The sequence below is a fragment of the Merops nubicus genome, unplaced genomic scaffold (assembly GCF_000691845.1).
Source record: "Merops nubicus isolate BGI_N331 unplaced genomic scaffold, ASM69184v1 scaffold17430, whole genome shotgun sequence".
NCBI classification, from domain to species: Eukaryota; Metazoa; Chordata; class Aves; order Coraciiformes; family Meropidae; genus Merops; species Merops nubicus.
The window spans coordinates 1-18,317 of NW_008582364.1; the positions used below are offsets into that span (position 1 = coordinate 1).

Consider the following 18,317-nt stretch of genomic DNA (forward strand, 5'->3'; position numbering starts at 1 on the left):
TTTTTTTAAATTCCCTTTCTATTATTTGTGAGTTTTAAAGCCTCGACTCTGTAAAGTTTCCTTTTTTTTGGAACTTGAAATAATAGGTTTTGCAAAAGCAAACCACAAGCGCTTTAGATCCCTTCTGTCAAAAGAAATAAAGGGTTGCTGTATTTTAAATGCTCGTTAGCTTCAAAGTTTAAAGGCTGTCTGCCTGAGTAATTCAACGGTTTTAAAAAGTGCAATTCCTTCCATAAATGAAAGACCAAAGAGATTAATTGCTTTAGAAAAGGGAGGAGGGGGAGGGAGAGGGAAGAGACGACTGCTAATCAAAACCAAACTATTTCCTTCGAAAAGACTTTATACAACTATTTAAAATATGTGCTAGTCTAGGAAAAATAGTTAAATGGAAAGTCAGGGTATCTTGATACCACGGGAGAGAACAGCTTGCCAAGAATATCTCCAGTGCTCCCTCAATCTAAAAGTATCCTGTATTGCTTTGATTGTTGTATTTACTTTGTGCAGCCCATCTTCTGCCCTGGGCTCTGCGTGAAGCATTAGAACACCTGGTATAGATTGTGGTTAGCAGAAGAGGGAAAATGTTCCTTTCTGTCTTACTTTTTTTTTTCCTTTCCCTGGCAGACCACAATTCAGGATGGGGGTGAAGAGGTAGAAGAAGGAGCTGTTTACCATGTCACCCTGAAAAGAGTGCAGATTCAGCAGGCTGCCAACAAAGGAGCAAGGTGGCTAGGGGTAAGTGAAGCTGGCATGGTGGCATTTTGGAAGGCTGCTCATGGACTTTGGAGCCTGCTCAAGAAAGCTGAATTCCACACGAATCATTACGATATTAACTTTTAGCACTGACTGCTCTCACAGTCAAACCACTCAAGCTGTCTGGCTGGGTACTCTGGAATAAGTCTCTCCTTGCGTTGATTCTTCCTCTTTTTATCACATGTAAAAAAATTTTGCCCAGTTGTGGCCATGGGTCAGATGATACTTAGTGCAGAAATAAGGATCCTAGTTTATAGCCTGAGAAGCTGAACAGTTATTTCAGACTGGGCTATGGCTGATGTCTGCTGTTAGGAACTTATCTCAGTTCTCTCAAACTAAGTGTCATAGTATTTTGACTAATTAAAGTCTTTGAAAACTTAGCAGAAACTTCCTCAAAACTTACATGTATGTAGGTTTGGGTCTTATCGTTGTATCGCTTTCTCAGCTGGATGAGAAATCAATTGTCTGCATTTCTGCAAGAATTACAGCTCTGTGCTGTTTTCCAGAGGTGTATTTCAAAGCACAAAGGCTTTAGTGGTAAGTAATATGAGCTTCAATGCACATGCACTTGATTTGGTGTGCTGCTGAGTGCCTTCACCTTTGTCAGGCCACGTCCCCAGCTGATAGAAAATGTCCTCACTTCATTGGAATCAGTGCGGCTGTGGCACGTTGAGCCAGATCTTCAGGAGCTGGCTATAACTTTCATGCTATTCTGTTATGTTTGTATATTTTCTTTGGGATTGGACACAGGAGTAAAAGAACTTGGTTTCATGAAGTATCCAGGTTGGTATTTTAAAGACTTTTAAGACTGCTGTGAGATTTATATCAAATAATTTTCTTGCGAAGTTCCATGACAAAGCAATACAGCAGCACAAAAACCATAGCTGAGAAAAATAAGCAAATTCTGTCCTGCATAGATAGTGCTTAGAATCTCCACTTCACATGTTTCCAAGAAGTACATAGAGTTCTAATCAGAACAGATAATTTCAAATCTGCTTCCTTTGAGTGGCAAATTTCCCATCTCTGCCTCCTGTTTTCTGCTAGGAAAAATGTTAGGAAGTATTTTTGAGCTCCTGTAAATTCCCCAGCTGGTGTTTTTTTGTAAGAGGTACAGATAATTTTGAATGCATCTCTGTCCCATAAACATGCTGTAGAAAAGTAGAAATTTTTTTTTTTTTTCAAGTTTCAGCTGTGTTGTTCCTTGTGTGTAGGAGATTGCTAGGTCTTGGTCATATTCTCAGAGTGCATATGTGTTCCTGAGATCATCACCACAGCTGATGGTGCCGATCTTCACAGGCGGACAAGGGACTGCAGGGTCATGGAGGTGACTCTTAGCTTTCTGTGGCTAGCATTGTTTTTTTTTCAGGTCAGAATGAAGCCCTGTTTGTGGGGAAGGAGGTAGAGTGTCAGAAATCTGCACCTGTTCTGGGCATAAATTGGTAACTTCAGCTTCCAGGCTGGTGTCTTTCATGAGCAAGAAAATCTCATGCATATTGTTTGAAAATATTTTTAAATGTATGGGCTGTTTGTTTCCCTTAAGCTCTTCAAAACAAAATATTTTAAGCTCTTTTTGTGATCTTGTTTCATTAATGGCTTTACTGTGGTCATAAAGTCAATAAATAGCCTCTAACCCAGAACATTATTTATGAATTGACATGCCTGCCCCAAGCAGTTTTGCCTTGAAAAGCGTAATTGTTTCTTTTGTAATTGTCATCAGGTGACTTTTTTTTAATCTGAAGCTTATAGGGTTTAATAACTTTAATTTTTATTTTCCTGTACTTTGAAATTCATAACACTAAATTAATAAGCCATTGGATTTATCAGGGTTGGTCTTAATTTTTTCGGTGGTGCTCTAAGCCAGGCTTAGGATGGAGACTCAAGGTCAACTGAAGAGTATGGCAACAACCTATTTGTACATCAGCAAGTATTGAACTTTCAGTGCAACAAAAATAGTAACTCTGTTACTGATAGTATGTATGTGCCTTTTTGCTTTTTTAAAAGTTACTTTTTTCATCCTGGTTTGTGTCCTCTAAGGGTCTACTTAGCAGTTGGACATTCTGTGAGGTACTGAGCTCCTTGCGTTTACTGGCTCAGGTAAAAGCCCAAGTCTTTTAGAACCTCAGTGTTGCATGTGACCATTAAATACTGTGTGGTATTGGAGCAGGGGCTTGGTCCAGTGGTTCCAGAGTGTTTCATTCTTAGTGGTGCTGCATTTATAAGGTGATTTGGAGGCTTTTCAACTGAAAAGCAATAGATGGTAAATTATTTGATGTGTCTGACAGAAATGGAGATCTAACTGAAAATTTCATAGAACTTATGTTGAAAGAAATATAAAAGGTCTTATTTATTCTGAGTGTGTTGAGAATTATTTATTTATACCAATTCCTTTAGTTACTGAGAAGCTTGAAATCTTGCTTAGATATGTTCTTGTGCAGGTACCAGAAAGTCAATGAACTTAGACCCTTTATGTTCCAAGAAGTCAAATAAATCTTTCTTGAAATTCTCTGTCCTAAGAACCCATCCAGGTTTCTTGAAGAGCTGGCCATGTTATGAGAGAATGTTCTGTTTAAAAACATAAGGTTACAGTAAGCATCAATAACTGCTTGCCTATTTACATACAGAAATGTTTCAAATCCCTACAATTAATTGACTTAGTCACATAACTTTCAACAGTGTGAAGCTTTTGTATAAACACCAAATTTCTTAGCTTTAAATTTAACATTAGACATCAAAAGATGCCAATAATAGCTACTGTTCTTGTCACTAAATACTTAGACACTAAATATTTAGTGAAGTTTAAGACTTTTGGCGCTACAGTATTATGAAATATTAAAAGCCCACAGTAGTAGCTCAGTATTGTGATAGATACTGCACAAAAGCATTATGCTGAGTAAAAAGAACTTACAGATTAAATATCAAATGAGGCTTGTCTGTACACATATGTTGTCTCAGCTGACAATTGTTATCTGAGGCAGTGGTATCAATTTTGCAACAGTGTGATTTTTTTTTCAAGTCAAGGCAATAGTCTTAACAAAACTTCAAAAGTTAATTGTCACTTCTGGAGAATACCTCCCAAATACAATACGTTCGATGAAAGAAAGCAAGAAGGCTTTTTTTTTTTTTTTTGAAGGAAGTGGGTTTTGGTGTTTCCAGGATAGACCTTGAGAGGTCTCCAGGATCTTGAGAGAGATGATGTGGAGATCAGGAACAAGCCAGGAAGGCCATGGATACTGAGATACATGGCCTAACATCTTTGTGAGAGAGAAGGATGGAGTAGAGGTTTGTATAGATGGGTGGCATGCTCAAAAGAAGGGCTGAGGTGAATGCTTTCTGCAGCAGGCTTTACAGTGGATGTTCAGCATCATTTTCTGTGGCATTAGGTCAGGCTAGAGAAAAAGGTGTATTGGTAACTGGAATAGAAGGTGTGAGATTCTGCAAGGAATTTGAATGATGTGGCTGGAAAGAGAAGGTTGTATTTTAAAACTGTGACACAGAAAGAACCTGAAAAATGAGATTCGCCTTACTTCTGAGGATGTAAAGACAGCCCCTAGAGAGGCTGGCATCCTCTGTGTCAAACAGGATGGTGCTATTGTCCATTAAGAAAAGACAGCAAAGCAGAAAAGACAAGGGAAAAGTTTAGAGTTCTGTGGGATTTTTTGATCTTGAACGGACAGCCAGGTACCCATGAAATGAAACAGAGACAAGCTGAATCATACTGTAGCCAGAAGCAGATAAGAACAGTAAAGCAGTGGCTGTAAAAGTACATGAGCTGCTAAACACCTGAATTTCTGTTGCCAGGAGCATTATGCTGACAGTATGAATGGTGTTGGAAGAGATGAACTCCAGACAGTGATTTATTGTAAATAGTAAACTGTAAAGTAAACAGTTTGTTGAAAGGAAGGAAAAAGCAGCAGGCAGAGAAGTAAGTGAAGAGATGGGGGAAATATTTAGGAGGTGAGAGACTGGAAGAGGTTTTGACTCCAAGAGTGATGGGACTATGGGAGGAAGAAGGTACAACAGGAAGTAGTATTAGGTGGGATGGGACCCACTGGACAAGTGAAAGGGTTAGGTGACCACCACAGGAAACTTCTGCGCTTGTGGCATGGTAGAAATGAGAATTGTTGAAGGGGTCTTTTTCAGAGAGGAACAAGGGCTGGAGAATTTGAGGAGCTGTGACTCCAGATGTGAAATGAGTTTAAATAGTGAAATTGCTCTACTATGGAGTGGTCAAAATTAAAGGAAGAGGAGAAAGAAAAAAGGCCTTTCTAGTGAAGGTAATTGGCCTGGTGGTTGTGTCTGTGCCATATGCCAGTGGGTGTATACACTGCTAGGTGGTAGCAGAACAGGCCTTCCAGTGGTGGAAAAGGAAAAGAATGAATGGAGTAAGACAATAAGGCAGGAAGAAAATGCATGACCATATAAATAGCAAAGAGGCAAGTGAGGGGGTGGTTTAAGGCTACCTGGTTGAATGAATGTTCTTGGCAACTGGCAAGAATTGAACCAAGGCAGTAGATACTATTGCCAGCTGCTTCTGTCGTCAAATACGGCTAAGAGGTGAGGCTGTGCCAGTGGGATTTGCCTTAATTTGTTTTCAGGAAATGAGTAAATTCTGTAGAAAGGTATGTAGCGTAGGTCTGGGAGATGTTTACCTTTACAATGGCACAATTGGAAATGGTGGGAATTATTTGGTGAAGTTTAGAGGAGTAGGAAGTTCAGACAGTTGAATGTGTGAGCTTAGAAGTTTAAGTCAAAACTGCAAACCCTACCTTGACTTCCAGTCTGCGTAAGGGGAAAAAAAACCTTTCTGGAAAGGGTGCAGGAATAATCATGTAAAACCAAAATTCAAGCCTTACAAAGCAAATGAATACAAACAGCCAAAGATTTGTCAGCCATAAAAGAATAGCAAAAAAAAAAAAAAAAGTCTACTTCACAGAGAGAATGAGATAGGAATTAAAGTTAATCTGTATATAACTCCAAAAACTAAATTAATTTTTGTCTGTTTTCTACAAGGGTGACAAAAGTCAGCCTGGAGATTGATGGTAATGATGGCACATGGGGCTTTAACATATTTTCAAGTCTCATCTTTGCCTAAGAGCTTAATGTGCCCACACTGGACAGCTGGCAATGTCCAGCCCAGAACTACTGAGCAGCAAGGAGCTGTAATTCATCGATCAAGTTAGAAATGCCATGGTATGACTGGAGAACAGCAGTGGTGCCTGTATTTGAGGTGAGGAAGGTGTGATCTAGGTAGACAGGAGATATTTATCTCATGAAGAGAACTGATCTTCTGGATTCAAAAAGGCTGTGGGTTTAATCTCTTTCTTTGTTTCTGAAGTCACTTAAAAATCTAGTTTTTGGAGAGACTGAGGAACTATAATTTTGAATGACCTGTTGAAGGAGAGCTGATGCTGCAAGAGCTTGATCTGAAAGAGGAACTGTTAGTCTGGAGACAGGTGCCTATGGGAGTTCTACGTGGGTCAGTCCTGTGACTGAACATCTGTCATGTGTCATTAGGGTCAGTGACATAGAAGTAGATGCATGCTGACAAAATCTGATGGTCTGACAGAGGAAGAAAACACCTGGAGGATGGAAATAATCCTACAGGCTGACATTCAGGTTTGCTGGAACATAAGCAAGTTGAAATTAAATAGCACAGAATGCAAAGGCATGTTTGTGAATGAATTAAAATAATTTCTGCTATAGGGTGTTATCTTTTGTCCTCAGCCCTTCCAGCTGTGGTTGTATTCATCAATCACAGGATACACAAAACCTCAGCGTGTTGCAAAACAGAAAAAGTAAGTGTGATGCTGTGTTGTTTTAGTTTATTGCTAGGGGAGATGGGAAGCGTGAAGCCCCTTCTGGAGTGTCCTCACAGTCTGTGACTCTGGTCATTTTTGAGAAAGCTGATTTAAACTGAGATTGAGACAGAGGAAGATTTTTGGGATCATCAAGAAAATTATTAATGTGCCTCATTATAACCTGAAAGCTATAGATAACATACTCCATAAATCTTCATTTTGTTAACCTATGTAATTAATACCTATTAAAAATAATGAAGTAATCACAAGGGAGGAAAAAGAACTATTCACACCAGCTCTAGACTGGTGTATAACTTGCTAGAAGTTAGAAGGAAGTTTCAAATCATCAGAGCAATCAGATAGTGGAGTGGCACTCCAGCAAGAGTGAAGGACACAACCCAACAGCATCAACACTGGAGAGGGATCAGTTGGAGGAGAGAATTATAAGGTAATTTCCTTTGGTAGCAGGATACAACATCCTGCCATTGTATGTTTCTAAGCCAAGAGGAAATATAAGAGCAAGGAAGCGTGCAGTGAAGGAGAGGATTGGGATAGATCATCGATATGGAAGTTGCATTTTTGAGAGAAAAATGTGGGTGTGTGTGACAAAAGAGAGATCCAGATGTATAATCAGAGAGAGGGAAGTTGATTGTGTGGAGCTAATTGTGTGTAAGAGATGCAGGCAAGAGGAGAGTCCAGAAAAGGGAGACTGAAGAGGGGAATATGGTAGCAGCTGCTTTGTTGTAGAATTTCCCCACAGGCTTATCCCGGTTGACGGAGAGTTGTTAAGTGAAGGCAGACAGTTGGTGCTGGTCTCTCCTGCTGTTGGAGAGACCAGTATGCTCAGAGGAGGTCGCTCTCAAATTTTAGATTTGAAGTCGTCGTTCATGAGGCAGGTGGGAGTGAGTACAGCGGGGAAAGAGGGAGATGGGTGAGGAGAGTGCCTTGAGCAGATGTCTGGAGATGGGAAGCACTATATGGAGAATTGGATGCAGAAAAAGAGCAGAGAGGTGTTAGAAAACACCGGTGTCAAATTGGAGGAGGGGAATCAGTGGTGTAAGGAGAACAGAGCAGATGCAGTGGCACAGAAAATGAGCGGTGAAAAGCTTGGGTGTGGCATGGGCAGATGGACAAGATGATTACAAAAATTAAAAGCAAACGAGTTTTGCTGTTAAGTGACTTTTGAAGACATCCCTGTTAGCCAGCTGGAGTGCTTTATCTCACCCTTACAGGAGTTAGGGGAGGGGTGGGCGGCCAGTGTCCAGCCCTCAGGGAACCTGAGGGAAGCAGTCAGGAATGAGCCTTTGAGGCAGGAGGGGCTCCCTAGTGCTTGCCAAATGTTTTTCCTATCAGAGTCCTTTATCTAGGAAAGAGGGAAACTTGGCTTCTGGAGTTTTTAGCGAGGCTGGTCACAGGAAACACAGCCAGGAGCGGGAGTTCCCCCGAGCCTCTGTGCACTCGAGGAGGCCTAGGGAGATTGTATCTCCACATCTTAAATGATCACTAAGCTTTCAGAGCCAGTCCTCGAGCATCGCATTTCTTGCTCTACTGATGGATGACACAGACTGCTCTTCCTTTGAGTCTTAAATATCCAGATAACAGAGAAATACTATGCTCCCTCATGGCCAGCACTGCCCAGTTTAGTTTGCCCTTGGTTCCATGTCCAGAGTGGATTTTAGGTACATGTTTTTTTTCTTTCTGTTTTCTTTTTTTGACCACAGCTGAACTTCAGGCTCTGGGGTTTGTTCAAGCAGAGATTGATTCAAAACATTACTTGTCTCGAGGTGTCTTTAATGCTGTAGCATTGAGTGTGTAGCAGAACATGTTCTTCAAAAAATGACAAACGAACAACTGTAGAAGGGTGCTTTTAAATACCTTCAAAATTCTGAAAGGGGAAGAGCCAAAAAGTACCAAATCCAACATTAAATATTTTTGTGTTTTCTTAACAATGATATTATTTGATAACTACCTTTTTGGAGAATTTTGTGGCGTGTTAAAGATGAATTTAGCATGATTGTCTCACACTGCACACTGCATATGACCACAAATTTGGCTTCTAAATACATCTGCAGCAACATTAAGTATTTTTGTGTTTTCTTAACACTGATATTATTTGATAACTACCTTTTCTGGAGAATTTTGTGGCGTGTTAAAAATGAATTTAGCATGATTGTCTCACACTGCATATGACCACAAATTTGGCTTCTAAATACATCTGCAGTCACATACATTGGCAGGAAACTTATGCTGGAGAGTTCAGTCAGAAAAATGTTATAAAAACGTCTGTCTAACTCATTTGTATCCCAGTTAGGACCTAGGACGCAACCTTCTCTTTTTCTTGAGCATGTCAGAAAAGAACTTCTAGTTAGAATTTTTTTTCTTTCTGACACTGACCTCCTAAGTATGGGTTGAGATCTAAATGGTGCCTGGAACTATCAATGTTTTAGAAACTTAGAAACCCTCAAATTTCCTCTGAGCCTGCTTCTGCCCTTCCATATGCCCTTCTGAACCAGCTCTGTGATTTCTTTTTTATCTTACTCTCAGGCCCCAGATGTTCTGGTCAAATATATTTTCCTGTGCAACCAGCAGGCAAGGACTTGGCTGGTGGTTTTCCTTGCTGCAGCTTGCTTTATAGCTTATGTTGGTCCCTTTTGGCTAAATCAGACTCTTTGGAATTGGCATGTCCTGACTGCTCAGACCAAGGTCAGGGTATAGTTCCGACTATATATTTGGCAGAAGCAGAAAAGCAGTTCCCAAGGAGCTGACAGGCTCCCCACAGATACCAGGTTGCACTATTGTGCACTCCAAATGTCATCTTCTGTGAGGAATTGTCTTGGAGAAGGAAGAAAGATGGGCTGTGCTCACATTGATTTGGCATAGTGGAAGTTGCCTGTCAACTGCTGGAGACCTATGAGGTAGATATATAGGAGATTTCAGAGGGAACTGCATGATTTTACCAATAGACAGGTACGTAGTTACAAAGAAGAAATCTTTAGCATCTCATCCAGCTTGCCTTTAGGTTTTGAGTAGATTCTTTCCTTCTGTCCTTTCCTTCAGTTATGGACATAATAGTTCCATAGCATTGTAGCCCTCATTAATGACAACTTATGGAATGTTTTTTCTCCTTACTTCCTGGACCAAGCAGGTGTATCTGCTCCAGGAATATCCCAAGTAGCACTCTTTGATGCAGTCATCTGCTGTGTAATAGAGGCTGTGTGTGGAACAGCCACTAAAAAAATAAAACTGATCTTATTATGAGTTTTAAAATGGAAGCCTGAAAGATTACTGTCTTCTACTTCCTCAGTTCCAAATACAAAATGTGTGATTAGAAGGGTAACTGGCTTTGTAGCACAGTGTCATGCTCTCGGTTGAATTTAAAACGTAGCATTCCAAGCTGTCAAAGGGTGACAGGGTGGCAGTGCTTTAATCTTACGGTGTTATTAACACTGGGTTGAGGCTGTAGGATATTCTTGTGAGGCCACATGGAACTAGGGAGAGGCAGAGGCAGCCTCCCTTCTTGTAGGGCTGTACAGAGGCATCTCTCCCTAAGGATCCTTGCAAGAAGTGGAACAGCAAAGAGCTAAGGGAGGTCTCTTGAGCAGAAATTGCTGGGGACTGCTCTTGTGTTTTGGCATGAGTTGTGGGTGGCTGCATTTCAGAAACCTCACAGACAGCCTGCTTATGTACAAAAACTTGCCTTTGGCACACTTTCAGTTTACCTGTGACATGTAGGAACATAATAGCATCATGTGCTGTAATTAATCTCCACTATAATTCCTTCAATAGCCAGGATGCCTGTCCTTTTAAAACTACACTTCTTGAATGGTAGAGGTTCTCCTTGAATTGTGGTGTTGTAACTGTCTGGCTGCTAACATCACTGAATGTTACCTTGCTTGCTTCTTCAAGCAGAACTGAAAGGAATAACAAAACAAATGAAAAAAATATCAGCTCTCTTTGCAGAGAAACTGGCATTTTCCTTCTGAATGTTAGAAGATCTAGGTCACTTGTTGGGTTAAAGAAGTGTTGGCAAGTAACGTGGCTATGTGTCATCGGAAAGCCTGGGAGAAGCAGCATATGAACTGGACTGAGGTGCTGTAAAGAGAATAGCCCTGGAGAAACCATTAGTTTTACAGTTTTGGTTTTGATGTTTTCATTTAAGAAACAGGCTGAAGCATTGCAATCATGTTAGTCACGCTTGGATTTAAATTTAGCCTTGGCAGAGCTAATTAAAAATCTGTTTAGTGACAGCGTGTAAATGCATGCTTTGAACTTGCATCTTTTACTGCTGCTGTAGGAATCTATTTTCTAAATAAATAGCTTCCTATAGGCACCATTGTGAGGGGGTAGAGCTGTGTGAAGGAGCAAGCACACAGTGACCAGACCATGTTCCAGCCCCCTGAGGAAAATGCAGTTACCTTGTGTGAAAGGGATAAATAAATGCTACCACAGTGTGGGTCCTGTACTTGCTTGTCTTCGTGTAATCAGTGTGTAGTATCTTGTAAACCAGAGGCAAAATCTTAGAGTCACAAACTGGTTTGGGTTGGAAGGGACCTTTCAAGGTCATCTAGACCAATGCCTCTTCAGCCAGCAGAGACATCTTCCACTAGAGCAGGTTGCTCAGAGCCCTGTCCAACCTCACACTGAATGTTTCCATGTATGTCTTAGTGTTATCACCCCAGTTAGACAGCATCAGAGATTGTAAGACATTACACTTATGCAGAAACCTTTCACTTTTTTTCTTTTCTTTTTTAAACAGCAGAAAAACAGTGTGTCCCACTTGCAATGTTATTTTCTTAGGGGATTGCTCAGGCAGCAGCAGAGCTACTTTTGTCCAGTGAATGTGGACCAGTTTGGTAGACCATTCTTTGAACCCTGGGGTACTTGGATACATGTTATTTGTGTACTTTTCTGTATCTCCTCATAGTTAACCCAAATACCTCTGGATCTTTTTCCTGGAGGGCTGAGCAATTGACCAGTAGTTGTGTCCAGGGAGTTACAGTTTGCCCCAGCACTCTCCCAGCTGACCAGTAGTTGTGTCCAGGGAGTTGTTACAGTTTGCCCCAGCACTCTCCCAGATCTTCTTTTGCTCTTGATTCACCCCCAAAATGCTCTCTTTTCTTGAGAAGTGACTTATAGTTCTTCATGGGTGGTACACTAGTGTGTAGGTTTACATCTAGGGCTGTCCTATAAAGTCTGTGTTATGTTTTTACACCTTTTGGAATAAGAAATTTATTGAGATGTATGACAACATGTTGTGGTTTTTAAATTTTATTTTATAAAGTTTTAAAACTGTAGTAATAGTTTGATGTTTTGGACATAGAAATCCATTTAAAGTTTATGGAAACCACTCTACCTTGGACCAAAATGAACACATTCTAGTGCCTGAATACTGCAGCTCTGTAGTTTGGTTCAGCACATGCCACCAATAGTTTACGGACCGGAAGGAAAGTAAAAACCTGTCCAAGTGAAATGATAATGATCTTGCATTCTTATAGCATCTTTCATCCAAATGACTTTCAAAGCAAGGCCACAGATTTTCACCAGACAGACTATGTGAAATATGCTGTAATGAAACATAGTATAAAGGTATGATTTGAGTGTGATTAACTCAGCTGCAGTGCTCTAGCCAGGGATTTGGTTGAGTTCCCCTTTGTGTGGGGAGTTGGGAAAGAGGAGAAAAAGTGTCTCTGGGACAGTGTGACTTTAAAAACGCTATTTTTTGAGGTTGTTGAAGAGTTTGAAGCATTAGAAAAAGTTCAGAGGGTGATAGATGAGCTGTCAAAATTGCATGATAATATTTATTTAGTGGCTTTACAGTGTTATCACATGGATATCTTCTCCACATGGGACATATATGCCACAGGGAGCAGCTGCTTAACGATACACAGAAGCACACTGAAACAATTTAGGACCAGAAGTAAATTAATTAAAACCTGTTGGGGAGAAGATCTGGACTTCTAAGAGTCCAGAGTTCTGTGGAAGTATTTGCCCACCACCATGGCAGTGCTGAAAGCAAACTTAAATATTAAGCTGAAGCGGAGTTTGAAGCAAAGCTTAGAAAATACTACCAGCAAGACTACAATAGTACCTGGCTTGTTCCTGATGCTTGCTCCCTCATCTTAAAGATGAGGGAACTAGAAAAGGGATCCACAGATGGGAAAAGATTATCAACATTTAGAGACACTGAAAGGGTGAAGACTGTTAAATTTGTGCCTTGGTGCAGTTAGGGTTGATGTGCAGGTTTAAAAAAAAGGATATTTGTTAAATCTTCACAGGTTGTGGCTCTGACAATGAATAGGAGGATATAGTGAAGGCACGTAAAACAGTGAGTGGAGAAGGGACACTCCAGAGAGTGGAGAAGGGACAGCCCAGGGAGTGTTCAGTGGTTGTGAAAGCAAGGAAGGGAAAAGAAACGTGTAATTTTACATCATATGTAATAAACCTGAAGGACTTGCTGCTGGAAGAAGTAACTGAGTCCCACTGAATCTAGAAGGATTCAGAAAAAGATTAGACATTTATATCAATAAGTAGAACAAATGCATGAATATTATATAAGATTTAAAACACAAGACATGTAACACTTTGTAACTTAGGTATAAAACAAATGCTTTCTGCAGTTGAGAAGAGTCTTACCCTTTGAATTGGTTATTCTGTATGTTATGGGTGTTATTTCTTCACCTTCCTCCATATCATCTGGCCGTTATCAGAGGGAAAAACCTCTAGTTTAGTTAAAAATTACAATTATTATGTGTTGCTGTTTATAAAGTTCTGGTTTCAATTTGTTTGCAGCAAATATTTAACAAGGCAGAATAAAATTTAACACAGGCACTCATAAAAAGATTCATGAGAACTTTAATGTCCAGAAGATGTCAGGGCCATATTGCAACATAGTATGGGAGTTTGTTGTGGGCCTGTTTTCCAGCAGCCCTGCAACCTCTTCCTAACCAGTGAGAATTCTGGGTGCTCAAATCCTGCTTTTTGGTTTTGTGTGTAAAACAGAATTTTGCATCTTGGCTTTCTTGGACTCTACAAATGTAGGAATCGTGTGGGTTGCCCTTTGCTTTACCCCATTCAGCTTCATAATAGCCACTTTAAAAATAACGCAGCTAGAACAGAGTATGTGCTCTACATGTGGTCTCATCAGACCTCTTATGCAGTGAAAGAATAATGCCCTTTGACTCGCTTTGGTACCCTTTATTTATACTTCGCAGAATTATTTGCTTTTTGTTGCTGCTTCCAAGCGCTGTGCTGAAAGATTTAATGTTATGCCTACTCCATCCCTTCAGATCTTTTCTCTGATTTGTGTGCCACAGTGTGACCTTTCAGGGTAGTACTTTCAACAGACTTTTTTGCTGGCCTCTTACATTTCTCTATATGAAGTTGTATAAGCCATCTGTTGCCCATCAGAGTGTAGCTACCCTTTAACAGCTTTGGCAATCAAAATGAAACTTGGCTGCCTCCACCTTCGGTGTGAGCTTTCTCCTGCTTTGCATGGCAGCACTGATTAACTTTTTGCTCTGTCAGGTTTACAGTATGATGAAGGTTTTTGTTTGTTCCTCTATGCCATCAGGTTGTGTCCAAATACCAATTTACATCCAAACTTGTGCAATCATCTTCATGTAGCTCAGCCCTGCATCAGTGCAGAAGCTATTGCATACTGCAAATTCCACTGAAATCCGTGATGGTGGTCCTTCAGCTGCTGCTGCTCCACTTCTCTTGCATGGCTCAAAAATAACGTGAAAATCTTCACTGAGAATAACCTTGTTGCTGCATATGCTGTTAGCACAGGAATTATTGTGTGTATTTATTTGCTCTGTCGTACCAATTTGAAGACAATTGTGATACTGGATTTAGAAAGGTACTGCATGTCAAGTGTCCAGTGCTCAGTATTCATTTGTTTATGACTCACCTGTCTCGGTGAGAAGGCAGAATTGTGTCCCCCCTCCCTTATCCCTTAGTTCTCCCAGGTAGAGAGGTAAACAAAGGAAGGCAGGGGTAATGAAAGCTTTGCACCGATTGAGAAGTTAACAAAATGAAATATATTATTTAACAGGGAACAGAAAGGAAGAAGGGTAGGGATTTAACAGGGTACAGAAAGGAAGAAGGGTAGGGGTTTAACAGGGTAAAGGGATTATAATAACAACAAAGCAAGGAAGGTTAACCTTCCAAAAATACAAAACCCAGGTGCTGTGCTGATGCTCCCCAGTGCTGGATCTTGCTGGATTGAGGTGGATGCACACTCCTTGGACATAGATGGAGACAGGGAATGAGTCTGTAGATCAGGCCCAGGTCCCAAGATGGCCACGGCCACGTGCAGCACAGGGAAACACAAAGCAGCAGCAGAGCAGCGTGTCCTCGGCTAGGACCCCAGCAGAGGAGAAGAGAAGAGAGCGAGAGAGAAAGAGGTGTGTCTTCTCACCCCTTTTATAGACCCCAGCAGGAAGTCCTGAAGACAGGAAGAGGGGAGTGGGAATAGAAGAGGTCTCCGCCCCTTCCATTCAGGCTTGCTCCTGGTTTTAGATTTCAGATCTCCACCCACCAGGAGCAGCAGGTTTCAAACCATTACACTCACCCTATGGCTTAAATGGACCAACTTATCTTCTAGGGGTTTAACTTTCTTACCTGTAATATACTTACGATTAATTTTGAGATCTAGTGATCCAAGGAGCATAGAGGCAAACTCTTGTGCCTTAATATGAATGTGTAGATTCAAACCTATGAGAGAGAAAACTTTTCTACTGTGCCAGACATGTAAGAAAAGTTCTGTAGCAGAGCAAGGTCCTCCTGATATGCCCTGTTACTCTGTGGTACAATCTTTATTTTGGAGACCAATATACTCTGTTGCTTACAGATGCAGGGGCTTGGCTCTTCTAATCCTTTCTGTGGAGAGGAGTGTCGGATGAGACACCAGTTTACCACCTCCTTCCTAAAACGTCCCAGCAGGACCTCAAAAGAGCACCAGGCAGCACCCGTGGGGTGGGTTGCAGAGGCTGCAAGTGCTGTGTGGGTCTCTAGCACAGTCTGTGGACTAAAGCCAGCAATGCTGCCACTGGGTCCCAGTGCCACTAATAAGGTGTAGGCATTTAATATGCTTTTGGGGAGTGATCCTGTCATTATATTCTATTCTTTCACCTGTTTTCCTCTATGTTCTTCCCACCTTTTTGTTCTGAAAGCAGTTTAGAGGATTATTCTCTTTTCCCCTCCCACCCCCTCAGCTGTTTTGTATGGTTGCCGTTCTCCTTATGGAGGCTTAACCTTTCTCCCAGTCCAATAGTTGTTTCTTCCTTTTTAGGGGGTCCATGAGCAATTTTGTGCAAGTAAAACAACATGTTTTTATTATGAAGTGGCATTTTCTGTTGAAAAGCTCTCAGAATGGTTGAACAACGTGGAATGACTGAATGCTTTGAGATGTGTTCAAATTTTGAAGCCCAAGAGCTATGATACTGGAGACTCATCTCATGTAGATGCTTAGACTTCCTGATCTAAGTGGCTTCTTTGGACTGTTAAAAATCAGTGATCTAAACTTCTGAAGATCTATATACCCAAAATCAGAAATAGACCATCCTGTGTTCAAGAGCTATCTATGGTTTTATTTCCTTTTATATATAGCTTATGCCCCACATAAAATTGCATAAAGGCTTGCATGCATTGAATCATATTGAGTTTCTGTTTTGGCTCTAATCAAGTGCAGGATGTCCTCTGGTTGTTTATAGTATTTGTGTGGATAGGGCTTATTAGATGATGTTGGTAAGGTTTCAAAGCTTTGTTGGTGTTGGGATGCAAATGAACAAGTCACCACACCCTTCAGGATTAACTGTTGTCTTCAGTGCAAAAGAGGTTCGTTAACCAAGTGCTCCTGAGGTGTATATGGAAGGCAGCTGAAATATTACATGCAAATACAAACAGAAAATTATTGTGCCTGTGCATCCTTTTGTCTGTTTGGCTGTACCTGCAGTGCATTTTGTGTTTTTCGAGTAGAAAGCCTTTAGGGCAGGGATGGCAGCTTACATTTTGACATGGCAGCCATTGTGCTGCTGTTGGAAATGTTTCATAAGTAACAATAATGTATTTCATTTGGAAGTCAGATCTTAGGCTGTTGCATTCCTCCCATTGAGTGCTTCAGATTGATTCTGGCTGTGCTTTCAGTCTGCTGGCTCCCTGTAGCATACAAAATGTGAATGAACTCTTGCACACTTACTTAAACCATGAGACTTGCATTCTTCGTGCAAAACCAGTCATTTTATTCAGAAAAACATCAGGTGGTCATAAAGCTAGAACGGGACAGAATGATGGGTAATTAAACAACAATCCCTCCTCAAACTCACTCATGAACTAAAAAACAGACAGTAAACGTTGATTTTTGTTTCATCTTACAGCCTGACATTTTTCACTCTTTCTTTCCCCTTTACTTGTAAGCTATACTTATTTTTCATTCTGACTCAAGACTTCCACATAATTATGTGTGTGTTTTGATTTGTGTCCATTGCCTGAGGATTTAAGTTCAGTTGCAACATAGCATTCTTAAACTGAAATACAGATGTCTGCTGTGGGTTCAGTGCCAGCTCATGCAACCTGTGCTTCTTTCTGCTGTGTCAAAAGAGGTGGGTTAATGGCTGGGTGCTGTACTTAGAAGAATGCAGTCATGTGTAGCTGTGCAGTGTGTTTAGTTGCCACTATGTGTATGCAGCTTGTCATACAAAATGCAGACTTTGTCATAGAGAAGGTACCTATAGATTTGCCACAGAGATGTTGCCAGCCCAGGTATAGTGTACACGGACATGCATGCAGTCACACAGAGGCACTTCCTGTCTCTATGGGTACAAGAGAAGAATCCTGACAGATTCCATAACCAGATCCCCTGTGATATCTAGATAATATACTAAAAATTCAGTTTGGCCTGAACTAATGGTTGAACACACATTTTTTGGACTCTTACAGCATTTAAATAAATGTTCAAGCTGGTAACTCTTAATACTAGGTAACATTAGCGTACTATTAACTCTTTTTTTTCTGCTAAGGCCCCACCTTGGAGAGGTCTCTTTGTTTCAGAAAAAAGGGTAGTAAAAAGCACAGCCACTGAAATTAAGTTTATAGTGCATTCTAGGCATGTACCATGCTGTGATCATAAAAGTGGCTACTTACTGCTAACCTGTTTCTTTTATCAAAGATTAAAAAAGCTTGACAATAGAGATTGCTCACAGTAATTTTTATGAAATATCTAACAAGATTTCCTGGATGTTTTTTCTTCCACAAAAATACTTTATGTTTAAAGTTCAGATTATTTTGAAATCTGAACCAGTCTTCTGCTAAATATTTTCTTCTCTGTCAGAATGCACTTAATCTCTCCACACCTACAGTTTTATTTTACAGTTATTCATACTATTAAAACCTATCTCTCTTGCCTTGTTGTTTACACTGAGTGCAGTAGCAGTTTACACTGATTTCCTGAGTCAGTGTAATTTTAATTTCTGTGTACTGCTTGGGCAAGCTTTACAGTGTGAAAGAAAAGCCAACAATACAGTCGGGATGAATAAAACCAGTTTGGGTTATGTAATGTGCATTCATGCTACTGTTACGCAAGAGAATTATTACTTGTGGCATCCTTAAATCCATTTTGAGTTCAGCAGTGTTGCCTGCTGTCTCATACAGGACATTCTTTGTTTCTACTGACCGAGCAGAAAGTGATGATGAGCTCCACAATTAAATTAAATTACATTCCTGGAAGGGGGAGAAGTAGTGTGATTTTTCACAGGAGAAGTATAACAGTTT

General features: G+C 40.5%; 1 protein-coding gene across 1 annotated transcript in view; it reads left to right on the forward strand.

The window, feature by feature from the left end:
• Positions 1-621: 621 nt before the first annotated feature.
• The window catches only part of RGL1 (ral guanine nucleotide dissociation stimulator-like 1), a gene marked incomplete at its 5' end in the record, with an annotated part of 81,607 nt that continues 63,911 nt past the window's right edge, over positions 622-18,317 (forward strand). Inside the window, one exon of the mRNA XM_008937514.1 lies at positions 622-732. Within this exon, the coding sequence (XP_008935762.1) occupies positions 622-732 (111 nt within the window). The remainder of the gene's footprint in view (positions 733-18,317) is intronic.